This window comes from Catharus ustulatus, chromosome 7 (assembly GCF_009819885.2).
Source record: "Catharus ustulatus isolate bCatUst1 chromosome 7, bCatUst1.pri.v2, whole genome shotgun sequence".
In the NCBI taxonomy this organism is placed as follows: Eukaryota; Metazoa; Chordata; class Aves; order Passeriformes; family Turdidae; genus Catharus; species Catharus ustulatus.
The window spans coordinates 16,905,132-16,918,795 of record NC_046227.1 but is presented as its reverse complement, the minus strand read 5'-3'; the positions used below and the strand labels follow the sequence as shown (position 1 = coordinate 16,918,795).

Sequence of the window (13,664 nt, the reverse complement as noted above, 5' to 3'; positions counted from 1 at the left end):
ATAATCTTGACAATATAATCACATTCAGTACTAAAATCAGAGTAATAATCTCACTTTTTCGGTGTTTGCTTTACTTTCAACACAAAAGTAAAATACATTCACATCATGTCTATTTAAAATGTAGCAAGCATCTCTTATGATGTTTGGAAAGGTACAGTAAACTATATAAATAATTATATATCCATCTTTAAAATACATGTAATATGTAGAAATAAAACTGAGCTTGCAAGTAATTCACTAATATTTAAGGGAGTGTGCTTATTTAAAAAATAAAAATGTCTCTATAAAATGTCACATTAATATGTATCTAAATGTGCTACAAAAATAGCTTCAAGAATTATCTGCATATTTCCATAAGATTTTAATTAAACACCTTGGGTACACTTGGTGGAAACTATTACTACATAGTCTGAGGCTTGCTTCCAAAATACCTTTCAGAAGACAATTTTACAAAGAATAGAAGCCTACACAGACTTAAGCCATGTCTTGTTGGCTTACTTAACTGGTAAAGATTGTTTTCTCTTAATTGCCTACATACAGGAGCATGCAAACTATAACTGACACGTTGTTTCAAAATTTTTCTACTGAACATTTAATCAGCTGTTTAAAATGTATATATATCAATAGCCCTTGCAAACTTCTTCAAATTCGCTGAGAAAAATATTTCTTCACACCTACCTAGTAAAGACTGACCAGACTTACAGCTAAAGCCCCTATTTTACCTGTAGAAAACAAGGTGTGTGCAAAAAGACATCCATGCACAGAGCTGCTCACAGGCTGTGCAGTCTTACCCTGTGATTACTCATTTTAAGCACTGTAGCAACAAAAAGACTGCCCTCCTGTAACATCAGGGCTGACACAAACAGCACAGAAGAAAACTGCCAGAACTGAATACAGAAAGGACAGCCATGAACATACATAACCTCATGAACAAACAAAAACTGTGCAACTTTGGAAGCACAGCATTCTTCTGGTCAACATGCAAGAAGAGATGGATATTCTCTCAAGTGTGTCACCCTCCTGAACTGGACAGTCCACAGAGGACAATCTGTCAGTCTGCAGCTACAGCAATAGCTGATTTATCTCCTACTGCTTACATGAGAAGCAGACCCAAAGCTACAATGACCACCTGCATGCGGTTCCAACCCAAGAAACATGCACATTCTGGTTTGAAAGAGATGAAAGTTGGACAAAAGCTGTATCAGACCACTGAGACAAGTCAGAATTATAGCAGTCCATGAGCATTCAGTCTCCTCTGAGTCCAAACACTACCAAGTGCTTATGTTACAGTACCAGCGATGCATTTTCCTACGGATGTTTGCGTTTCCTCAAGACCAACCATGTCTAGTCAACATTTCCTTTTATTCATTACAATGGATCTGGGATTGTGCCCCTTTTTACTACAAGACACAAAGCCTTACTGTATAGAGAACTATTAACTCTTACTAAACTTTTCTGTTGATCTCATAGTGTGTAGTTACCTTAGGTAAGAGTTTACTTTAAAGCTTCATTTTATAATAGGAAACTGAGCATAAAAGAACCAGGTCAAAATTTTTAACTTCTATCAACTTTTAAGAGATTTATTTAGAGTACATACTTATTCAAAGTAAAGTGAACTGAACATATTTGCCACGCTACAGAATAACATTCTCTTAATGGTTACCTGGAGAGCTGAATTTAGTGTTTTGCTTAGCTCCTTCTAGATGGAGAGAGGTAGCTATTTTTGTTTTCTAAATTTAAGTACCTCACAATTAAGGGATGGCTTTTTCATGCAACCAAATAACAACACAAATGGAAATTAACATGGTGTTTTTATACTTTTGACACTTGCATACAGCATTCACATCATCAATTTTAATCACTTCCCAAATTTGAACCTATCTTTATTTCCACAATTTTCTATACAGGTAGATTTGCAAGTTGTGATTTCAGTAAAAATCAGAAGTAGAATACACCATTTAAGAAGTGACATAAATTTGGAAAAAAACTATATTTTAAAAGGAAGAAAACCCCATTGCTCTACTTACCTGGAAAGACTGGAGCTATATTTTCTGTTTCCTATAAAGCAAAAGAAGAAAGGTGAAGCAAAAACACTGTAATTAACACTTAACCACTACAGGGCACTTCCAGAAGTGATCTGACTGTGTTTGTGCAACACTGTCAATATGGCATTCCCAAAAAGTAAAACTGAACAATGAAGGAAATGGAGGACATAAAACTTGAAAAATTAAGACATTCCTCCTCATAATGAAAGTGCGATCGGCAGAAAGTAACCTTGTAGATTCTGCAAGAAAACTATAAGCCATAGGCCAGATATTTAAAGTTCACAAATAGCAATGGCTGGTGGACAGGAAAACAGGAGCTCTTCTTCACGTTACACTGCTAGCATAAGGCTCAATATTTTTATTTTAAAAAGTCAAATGTTAGGCAATTTTTGCTGATATCATTAGTTAACTGCTAGAATCTGATGTCTAAAGTTAATCCCATCCCTTCCACCATTTATCTAAATTCTATAAAGGGCAGAGCATCTGGACAAGGAGAAAAGAAGGTTGACTTAAAGACAAAAAAAGGATGATTGACTTAACAAGTTCCAGTAAGAACAAGACAGCCAGTGGGACACAGTTACATATACAGAAACAAAGCAATTAAATTCCTTCAGCTCCAGGCGTGGCTTCTTCCACAAGAAGAGACATTTCTGGTAAACAGAGAGCACTAATGGCATAAAGAAAGGTCCTCAGACCTAACACTTCCTGTTGGCTGAACATAGTGGCTTCTAAATATTTTTCAGAGACACCCCGATCTTTCTTTAACTTACTAAAAATTCAGGCTGTGTGAATACAGATCTTGTAGACAAGCAAAATATCAATGAACTTCAAAAAAGAAATACAGAGGGGTTAATATCCCTCCCATCTTCTCACAATTTGCTTATTAGGGCTTGCTTCCCCCAGTTTATCTAGGTTTGCACATCTTCAACCTAACAAACATTAGAAATCCAACCTCATTTTCCTATACCTGTTTCAACAAATTAAAAAAAAAGAAGCTTAATAAAAAGTTAACTTGTTCTGCCCATTTTCTTAGACTGTATCCCTGAAGTCTAAAATTGAATTAATTAATTAAGAATTTAATTCTAAAAATCTTTAAATATATCAACTATCTCACTACAGGATTCCTCTTGTTCATTAAAACAGAATGATCTTTTTCTTTCCTGTGAGCACTTATATAAATGACCACTGAATTTACCTAGGAAGGAAACATAATATATTGCTTGGAATGCCTCAATGAAGAGAAGCTCTTGTCTGAAGTGAAGCTAATGGAAAAGTTCTCAGGCTGAACTGAAGCTGACACTGAACAAAGCTGCAAAAAGTACAGCATAAATGTGAAAAAAGGGCATTTATTGCATAATTATTAAACACTGACTAATCTTCTGTCATCAACTACATCCAAAGTCTCCTTTGAGTGCATATTACATGTGAAACAAATACAGTTCAGTTATGCAAAACAATGGTAACTTGAAATCTATTCAATATTAAAAGTTAAAAGTATTGAATCACATTTTCCCCCTTGAAAATAGAAAATGCATAATTTTTATACAGAAACTCGACTATGTTAAGAAATCATTAACAATGTTGATATTATAACTTTAAGTTAGGAAAACTTCTGAGGTAAATTTGTAAGTTTAAGTTAATTAAGAGTAGATTTTAAAAAAGCTGTTAAAAGAAAAGGAATTTTTAGCACTAGACACATTCAAAATTTAATGTAACAAGAATGAAAATAATACTATAATTCATGCTGTTCAATGTAATCACAAACAAAAAGTGGCATGAAAAACAAGATTAGTAGAAGTATGTATGATGAAATTGAAAATCTGAAAGCACCTTACATTAGATACTGCATAGTCTAGAAGTTTCTGGAAAAATACCTAACAAACATTAATATTTCTAAAATTCAAGTCAGGGTAGAAATAACTACATCGTGAAGAAGATCAAAAGCTCAACTACTTGATTAAACATTAGCATGCAATGTCAGTAGTGAAACATAAAATCCCAATGGATTTTTAAAAGAGCTGCTTCACTCTATGCACACATTAAGGTTTCTTATTATTTGACAGTTCTTTTGAAGCATTATGTAACAACCAGTCCCTGACAAAATTATTGTTTTGTTTTTTAACAAGACGACAGTTTAGATTCTGGACTGCATAATTGTAACACTTCAGAGTTAATTCAAGTGAATGCCAAACTGGTCTACACTTAGTCCCTGTGAAATTATGTCCATTAACAGACAGAAACCTGTTTCAGCGGATGGCTGAAGAAATTCCACTTGGAATACCTGTGGAAGACCAAAACAACAAGGACTAGTCCAATCCTATCAGCTCAGGCTGAATTTAGCATCTAACCAGACCTAGCAGTCTCATGACCCAAACTTCAGAACATTTGTTTTTATTATCTGGCTTTATGCTCAGCAAGAAGCAGGGATGTGACATTCACTGCATGAGTAGAATATGTCAAAAAGAAAACAAAACCACTGCTTCAAAAGGTGGTAAATAAAATACATTTCAGCCATGTTTGTGGTCACTGTTTGGAAAGTAGAGGATGATTCAGAATGTTCAGATTATTCAAACTTCTCATTTCAGCACAAGAAAACAGGTGACAACATCACTACTGGAAGATAAACACGTCTGGTAGAAAGCAATAGAACGAAAAGCAAGTGAGTGACATAGAATGCATGAACAGGGCATAAAAACCACACTAAGGGATCTCCCTTCAAGAACAGGGATGCAAAAACGCTGTGGAATGAGTAAGACTGCAGAAGCAACATGGCAGCACACATTTCCTCTAACTACAAACGTGAAGTTACATCTTGACACAAAACATTTGTGCCTAAAACACCGTACAGTTATTGCTAATTTGGGTCTGTGACATGTTTTTTCACGTGAAAGCTTCAGAGACCTTTTATTTGACAATTCGAGAGGCATTATGCATGATATCAGGCAAAGTCAATGAGGCAACTGGTCCGGGCGGTTGAGCTCCATGGCCAGACAGCAGGCAGGCCAACACCTCCCTCCGGTGCAGAAAAGCTGTCCTCACCCCCGCCCGGCATCCCCCACACCCGTACCCTTGTCCGCACCAGCACCAGCATGTACCAAGTTCTCCTTCAGACACGAAGATGGATGCAGACGGAGGCCTCCTCGGAGCAGAGGCGAGGCGGAAAGGCGAGGCCTGGCTGCCCCCTCCTCCCGCCCTGCGCGCCGCGGGCCGGGCCCGGGGCAGCTCCCGGCGATGCCCCCGTGGGCACCGCGCTCCCGACGCGCTGCGGCGCTCCTCACCCACCCACCCTCTCGCCTCGCCGCTCAGCGGCCCGGGCCGCCCGCCAGGCCCTACCTCCGGGCGGGTACCGGTGTCCGCGGCGCCGGCCGGGCCGCCCCGCCCCGCTCTAGGGGCGGCGGGAGCCGCAGGCCGCGCTGGGGGAGGGGGCTGCCGCGGAGAGGAGCGGCGGCGCCATGTTACTGCCTCCCGGGCATCCCCCGCCCACCGCCGCGCCGTGCCGCTCCCGCCCCGCCGCCCCCGCCCGCCCGGCGCCGCCGCAGCGCGGAGGGAGGAGGAGCCGCCGCGCCGGGCCGAGCCGGGCCGGGCCGTGTTTACAAACTCACCCGGAACGCGGCCGGACCGCACATTAAAGGCCGGGTCCCCCGCGGGCTTCCGTCACCTCTCGCGAGAGCCGCGCTGACACCTCCGCGGGGCGGGGCGGGGCGGTCACGCGGCGCGGGGCGGGGCCGTTCCCGCTCCCCACAGCGACCCCCGCGCGGGCCGGGCCATGGCCGGGCAGCGCCTCCGCCGCCCGCGGCAGAGCTCGCGTGCTGGAGCAGGGGAGCTCAGCATGAGGTGCCCCTTCTGCGGCGGGATCTGCAGGAGGGCCGGCAGCTGAGAACAGCGGGCACCACGTAGGGACTAAAGCACTACAAGGCTTCGCCCAGCGGCAGGTGTTGATGCTCTCGTCACTTGGAATAATCAGCGCTCCAAAGCCTGTACGGGCGAGATTCCCCATCTCTCAACACACCCCGACTCAGGGCAGGAGCGAGGTGTGTGCCTGAAACCATGGTTGTGCTAAACATTCACCTTGGTTAATGTATCAAGAATGCTGCAGCACTGTACGATAATGGCCAACGCCTGTATTTTACACAGGAGAAACTAAAAGAATTTTGGATTCGTTAAAAAAGTAGCATAACCCTACATGGCAACACAGTTTAACTAGTGTGTACTCTGCATCAAAGAAGAAGCTTTAATTCCGTACATGTTTATCATTTGATCATGTTCTGAGACTGATCTGAGAGTGCAAGGCCATAACAATAAAGTACTTCTAAAATGTATCAGTTCCAGTAAAATACATTTTGGCTGAGTTTCTCTGAACTTACACAAGACAGTGTGGTATGTTTCATTTCTTGTGTACGGTTTTGGCAAGCATTGTACAGCACTTCTGAAAAGTTCTTTAAGATACGGTAGGATAAAAGTACAAAAGCATAAAAGTACACTGTTTACTTAAAGGTGGAATTATTCTTTAAAGTAACATGTTGCAAGGACTCAGTTGTACATGTAGAAGAGAGAAATAGAGATCTTACTCCTTTCTTCAGAGAACAACTAAGACCTGTATTAGAAACAAGTATTTTTTGGTTCGACTTTACCATTACGTAACAGCAGTTCTAAGCCTGGACTAAAAAGCTGAACTGCAGGTGCCTTTCTTCAGTGTGCAATGGATGCAGAAATCAAAGAGAGAAAGCAGGAAAAAGGAGAAAAAAACAGCAGCAGGATGTTCAATTTTACCTGCAGCATGGAATGAATCACTTTTACCTGCGGCAATAACTTAAGAGCATAATTGGTAACTTTAACATTTCCTGCATTTTCTATTAAAATAACTTGCTATTTCAGAGGTGATGTGATGTCTGATCTACTGGAACAGCAGGCAGAACAGTTATTCAGAGACAATGAAGGTCTGCTTTAGCTGGCTTCTTCTTCAGCAATGAAACATAAACAGTCAGTCTTTTCCATCTGGAGAACCTACAAGACAAATTTTCATGAGCTGACCATCTCTAAGTTCAGACAGTCAATGTCAGAAGAAACTGAAAAAGGTTTCAGGGAAGTAAAGCCTACAGCAACACCTGATGAAAGATTTCTTGATGTAAACTTTTACAGGAAGATCAAGAGACCTTGCTGCCCTATGAATGCAAAAAGACTGGTTGGTGATTTCTTGGTAAGAAAAAGTTAAGTATTTTACACACTTAAAATTGTTACTTTTGTGAGCGTTTTAGGAAAACTGAGGTCAGTGTCAGACCACTCAAACTGACCAACTAAGCTCTGTTGGAAAGGGATTCCATGTGCCCTGTAATAGTCCACCTGTCAGTATCCGCCCATCACTGATTAACTCTAAGCCCCTTATTGTCTATAAGGAGGATAATCCTGTGTGTGAAGGTTTGTTGCCTTGTTTTGAAAGTCCTTGATTAATCTTTATCTGTAGAACCCAGATGATTCTTTCATGACTGGTATAACCAAACAGCTACTTAGCCTGAGTTTGGCCTATGCTCATCAGTCTAAGGGCGAGTAAAAAGGCAAAAAGCTTGGGGAGATGCTACTACTAAAACAACCTTCACATCCACATACAGGAGCACCCAAGATGTCCACTGCCTTCAGGCAGGCTGATCACATGAAAAAGGGTTGATGTTGCGGTGCACGTGGTAAAAGGTGGGATGTAAATCCGAAAATCATTATTCAAACCTGATTCAAGTAACTCACAGTGACTCAGGCGGCTTTCTTAGTGAAGATACAGGGCAGTAATTCAGCCAGGTCTTCTACTACACCAAATACCATTACAGCTCAGCAGAAACATTTTATATGCAAACGAATTCTTAAGTAGAATCAGCAGAGTTGGAGCTGGACTTGATCAAGACAAGTCTGAAGATGTCTGTTTGGTTAAATCCCAGTGATATTGAAACCTGAAGTTTGAATTAAGCTAGTCCACTGGACTGTCCATGATTGTAGGAAATACAGATGGCCACCTCAGATGCCTGTAGAGATAGATCCCTGCTGTACTGCGAGAAGAAACTTCACCACCTACCAGGACAGCAGTACACAGATGAGCTTTAGAGTCTAAAACACCTTTCAGCCAGGACAAATGCACTGTCAGCTTTGCAAATCAACAGATTCCAAGAATGGCTTAATAGCAAGTCCCTAAAATCACCACTGCATGAGCATAGAACACATGGAAAACACCTGCAATATGCTTCACCTCTTACCCCCTCTCACTCCTCAAAACCCCCACTTCCTGATCTAGTCATATAAGGCTAGTATTGTTCTAAGGCTACTAATTTAATTACTATGCTATAGTCCTAGAATTCACATATATAAAAAAAACATTCTCTGTTAAGATTAATTTTCTGCTAAGAACATGTGGAGAAAATTATTTCTCATGCTAGATTCTAGAATTTTGCTAGATTTCTAGAATTCTACCATCAGTTAGGTTGGGAAACACCTTTAAGGAAAGGTGTTTTAGACCTTTAAGATCATTAAGTCCAACTGTTAACACTGCAAAGTCCACTATAAACTAAAGTGGACTAAAGTCCACTAAACCATATCTCTTTGAATACCCACTTGGTACTTTTTATTTCAGATTAAAACAAGATCTTACCCACACCTTGCACTATCTGAGTCATTAATCATTTCTCCATTTCCTCCAGTAAAGTTTCCTGTATTTAATTCAGTAACTACTTAACACCAAGATGACAAAACATTATCTAGCTTGGCTCACATTCTTACAAAGTTCAGCTTTTATTTGTTGTATGATCAGCAGCTATTTAGCTCACTGGGGACACTGGTCAGATCCAAGTGGTAAACCTACTGTGGTAATCAAACTATGTAGTGTATCTGGAAACTGATACAAAGAGAAATTTCCTATCACTTTCATGAGTTTGTGTTTGGTTCTTTCTATCAAGAGGTGCCAGAACGTGTGTGTCAGCTAGCTTAGGATAAAACAAAAACACAAATGAAGGAACAAGGCCAACAGTACAGCCAGTCACACTTAATACCTGCATCCTTTGATCTTTCAAGTATTTGCCACATTAATATTAATAAATAAAATGTTTGATTGGAAAGGTTCTATGCAATATGTCATTATAAGGAGTAATCCATGGAGACCAAATTACAAAATGCCATCTTCCAGATATCCTAGTGAGAAAGACAATAAATGAAGGCAACAAGTTGACAGTTAAAGTTGTTATCTTTAATGAAATGACTTTGGAAATATCATCAATTTCCATGACACCAACATTTTGGGAGTCCCATAAAATGCAGTTACATTCCAATGCCAATAGTACAGGCAGATCTCCATTCACATGGCAAACAGGATCAAGAAAGCAACCATCAGACAGAAGAGACCCATAGCTTCAGACAGGGCGAATCCCAGGATAGCATATGAGAACAGCTGCTGCTTCAGAGAAGGATTTCTACAAGAAAGAGAAGGTGTAAGACCTTTTTATCCTTACAATTAAGATGTTTTTCATGCAATGTAACCTCATACTTCCTTGCTACAGATTCTGTAACAGGAAAATACAATAAATCCAAGCAGTTTTTTTGCAAGGAATTCACTGAAGACAAATTAGTTGGCAATTAAGACTAGACTCAGGTTATGTAGATGGTGTGAGTTTTCCAAATGAGCGCGGTTTTTCTGACTACACTCATGTAACTTTTGAATTTGACTTCTCTACATCCTCCCATGCAGAAACTATCAGCACTAGCCTTTAGAAATTTATTTCCCATCTGTGACATAAGAACTATGCTTCAAGGAATTTAATGTGTATTATGTTTTAAGCAGCTCTCAAGGCAAATATGGGAACTGAAATTACTTAAGAGCAGGAAAAAAAAAAACAACAGAAATAATATGCAGCAGTTTGTTGCAAAAATGTAATGAATATGCCTTTAAGAAGTGAAAGGAGAAAATCTCCACCGTAAAACTCTGAATTAATGTTCAACAACCTCTTATTGACATGTTCATGCCAAATTCAAAACTTGATATATTAATTTTGTACTGAAAACACTTGTTTCTTCAAGTGAAAAGTGAACTTCCTTGTCTTCAATAAGGCTTAAAAATCTTTATCAAGAAGTAAAATTTAACTGGTTGAAAAAGCAGTGAAGTACATGAAACCTCTTTTATGCCTGTGTCAGTTTTCCATGATGCTCTTCCATGATGCCATGTGAACTACTCCTACTGAAGGAATGTTGTAAAATTACCTGAAAATTCATCCCTACTACCAAATCCTCACCCTTGTCCCCTTCAGATTTCTAGAAGGAATGATAACTCATTTGCTAAATAACTGCATATTCTGAGATGCAAAGCTGAAATGTGTTAGAAAAGAAAATCAGGGATCCATTCCTACACGGTTCTGACTATGAAGAATAAAACATATGGATATGGACTTTCATTCCTTATTAACAATTTTCAGACTGTTTTTCTTTAGGACTTTTCCTCTTGCATGAGAAAAGATAGAGGCTGGATTTTTAATTAAGTTCTAAACTGAATGCTCGAACACTGGACTTCAGTGACCAAAATACCAACCAAGTCTAATGATGCAACTTCTTTCATGGCTCTCCTCCAGGAACAGTGTACAAAGTTTTGAATTTAACAACAGAGCCATCCTGATGAATATGGTACATTTTCATCCTATTCTCTTCAGCCATGTGTATCAGTAACAGTAATCATTAACAGAATTTATTACAGTGTCATTATATTTTCTACAGTTCAGCAGTCTCAAGATACATCTAAATACAATTAAATAGGTTTCAAAGAGAGAGATTGATTACCTGGCATAACCAATGATTAGACTACCGAAGACTGTTCCAATACCAGCACCAGAACCAGCCACACCTACTGTGGCTGCACCAGCACCAATGAATTTGGCAGCAGTGTCAATGTCCCTGCTGATAGCACTAGTCTGGAATTCTCTGAGTGCTAGTTGGGAGACAGTATTTTGGGCCCCGTTAACTGTTGACTTGCCCTAAGAAAACAGAACATGAAAAAGCGTTATATTCAGACAAAAGACCATGTGACAGTGTTATTATGCAGCTTTAAAAACTGTATTAGATCCAATGTCTACTAATTATTCAGAGTGATGAGACTGTAAGTCATAAACTTCAGCATGTTACCTGTTCCACCTGAAAGCATCAACTTTAAATGTGAAAGACTTCTCAGGGGAAACAGCAAGACAGCAACAGCAACAAGTATTAATAGGTGTTTGACTTAAAGCAAGTTTCACACTATAGGTATTTGAGTTAGTACAAGTGAACTCTAGGTTGAGGACATTTAGGCTCACCAGGTAATTTAGGAAGATACAGAATTTTGTTTATAAGGTACCTCTCCATTCTTGACCTCTGGCCTAGACAACACAGACGCCGAAATTGGTCTGTACAAGACTCTTGATCCAGCACGGATCTGTAAGAGGAGAAAAAAATCTATAAAAAAAGAACATTTGATCACAGCTGTTCCATACAATAGTCTGTAAGATAATAAGACTATTAGCTACTAAGCCATTCGTCTTCCTTGAAAGACAGTAATCTCTGAACAGCTGGATATAAAATAAACGATACAGAAGCAAGCACTGCCGTGCAATCTGACAGCACAGTTTTCAGGAGATATACTGCAAACAGCCGTATCATTCAATGAACATATACATGCATTATGCCGACAGAAAAGAGAGCAAAATAGCGACAAAAAAGCCTGACCGACCAGGAGGCAGTGAAAGACATTTTTAAAGAATAAATAAAAGCCATCAAAATGGATTACGAAGTTGTTAAATGCACAAATATAACCTAGACTTTTGAATTGAGCGAGGCACAAATGAATGAATCCTCTTTCACAAGCGGCCTGCATGTGTCCTTGGGCTCCGAGCAGTCTAAGGTCATATCGGCTCTTGCACAAAGCTCTTCCTGCAGGGGAGACCTAGGCCTGGACCATGCAAAATGAGACCTTCAGCAGGCCAGAGAGGGCATTTCCATGCAGGACAGTCTCTTATCTTTGCAAGGGCAAAAAATCCCGGCCTTGTACAGGACAAGCAACAGGCTGGGGTTTGACCTACAGCGAGGGACGGAGCGCAGCAGGCCCAGGAGCTGTCGGCTGCGCTGACCTCCCCCTCCTTCGCCGCTCGTGTGCGACGCCCCTCAGCTTGGCAGCGGGCCCTGGCCGCGCCAAGGAGGCGGGAAGGAGACCGCGGCCCTGCCGCAGCAGGCCCTGCCCGACCCCCACCCCTTCGCTCTCGGCCGGGCAGCGCTCGCTGCGGGCTGCTTCCAGGGCGCTGCCGCGGGGCTCGGACGCCCGCCCGACCCGCGATCGCCCCGCGGCCGTCACCGACCCCACCGCCGAAGGGGACGGGGCCCGTGAGGAGGCGCAGGCGCCCCCCGCGCACCCACTCACCAGGGAGGGCGAGGTGGCGAGCTTGGCGCAAGCGAACATCTTAGCGGGCGGCGTCCCGGGGGTCACGATCCGGTGTCTCTGCGGAGAGAGGGAGAGGGTGAGGGTGCGGCGGGAGGGGGCGGCGATGGGCGCGGATGGCGCGAGTGGCACGGCTCTCACCGCTGCGGTGCCGCGCTCGGGCCGACGGGCGGGCGGGCTGGGCCGGCTGTGCGCAGGCGCGGCGGGGCCGGGCGGCGGAAGGGGCGGGGCGCGGCCAAGGTCACTTTGTGCCGGCGCCATTGGCGGCCGCGGGGGGCGTGGGGCGCGTGCGCGCGCGGCTTCCCTGCGCAGCCGCAGTGCGCCCGCCGCGCGCGGGGGCGGTTCCGCCGTGAGGGGGTCTGTCACTGTGGGATGTCACCGTGAAGGGATCTGTCACCGCGAGGGTGTCACCGTGAAGGGGTCTGTCACCGTGAGGGTGTCACCGTGAAGGGGTCTGTCACTGCGAGGGTGGCGCTGCCAAGGGCGGTGTCAATGTCGCTGTGGCAGTGTCGGTGTTGCGCCCCCTCCCCAGCGCTCGGGTCACGGCAGGGAAAAGGGGCGCGTGCGAGGACACCTACTGTGTACAAAAAGCCCCTGCTGTTCAATTAGTCATTTCTGCACGATGAGCAGATTCACACCCAAGTAACGAAAGAATCCTTTTTAATCAAGATTAACCGCAATAGGATTATCTTCACTGAGCTGAGCATGTGTTCCCGAGATTCCCGCTTTAATCACTTACATGTGCTTTCATGTTTTTCATTTGATAACAGGATCATTATTTTAATGGTCATTTGCTATTGTAAGTGGTACTAGTGTCAACTAGTAAAGATGGTGCATTGTGAGCAAAACACTGGGAAACTTTAAGTTGTACGATTTTCATTTGATACAATCTGTGCCATAAAAATAAATTCTAAAACCGTTGCAAACGGTCTCCAGTGGCCCAAGCAAGGGGCTGTGTGTGCTGTATTTGGGGATGGGAACAGTGTCAGGATGGGTGCTGGGCTCCTGCAGACTTGCAGGACGATTGACGTTGCTGTCACTGGTCTAACCACAGGTGCCACAAAGCTGGGACATGCTCCATATCAGCAGCTTGAACACCCCCCAACAAACATGATCAATAGGTGCTTCCTACAGCTGCATACCAATGTTAATCTAATGTTGCTTTTATAACCTCCAACACAGTATCTTCTGATCCTTCC

The 13,664-nt window shown here is 42.5% G+C and overlaps 2 protein-coding genes across 7 annotated transcripts in view; both read right to left on the bottom strand.

Annotated features, from left to right (window-relative positions):
* The window catches only part of ATF2 (activating transcription factor 2), a 51,411-nt gene extending 45,685 nt beyond the window's left edge, over positions 1–5,726 (bottom strand). For 2 of the 6 annotated variants that reach the window (XM_033064183.2, XM_033064189.2), the window contains exons 1-2: positions 5,648–5,726; positions 2,028–2,058 (exon numbers count right to left, since the gene is read on the bottom strand). The gene's annotated coding sequence lies outside the window, so the exon portion shown is untranslated. Of the gene's footprint in view, positions 1–2,027; positions 2,059–3,240; positions 3,365–5,112; positions 5,183–5,378; positions 5,457–5,647 lie in introns of those variants that run through there. The other 4 variants (XM_033064184.2, XM_033064185.2, XM_033064187.2 and 1 more) reach the window with 4 other exon arrangements.
* A 3,516-nt stretch (positions 5,727–9,242) lies between these two features.
* ATP5MC3 (ATP synthase membrane subunit c locus 3) lies at positions 9,243–12,666 on the bottom strand. Its single transcript, XM_033065165.1, has 5 exons — positions 12,607–12,666; positions 12,448–12,525; positions 11,392–11,469; positions 10,842–11,035; positions 9,243–9,487 (listed from the first exon to the last, which is right to left on the bottom strand). Exons 2-5 carry the CDS (start codon positions 12,484–12,486, stop codon positions 9,373–9,375), a joined length of 426 nt encoding a protein of 141 aa, XP_032921056.1. The 5' UTR covers positions 12,487–12,525; positions 12,607–12,666; the 3' UTR covers positions 9,243–9,372.
* Positions 12,667–13,664: the final 998 nt, after the last annotated feature.

Excerpts from the sequence above, each read along its gene's own strand:
- ATP5MC3 (XM_033065165.1), bottom strand. The coding sequence starts at position 12,486 with ATGTTCGCTTGCGCCAAGCTCGCCACCTCGCCCTCCCTG. Across the intron at positions 11,470-12,447 it reads TCGCCACCTCGCCCTCCCTG|ATCCGTGCTGGATCAAGAGT; the intron begins GTGAGTGGGTGC and ends CTCCTCTTACAG. Across the intron at positions 9,488-10,841 it reads CTAATCATTGGTTATGCCAG|AAATCCTTCTCTGAAGCAGC; the intron begins GTAATCAATCTC and ends TCTTTCTTGTAG.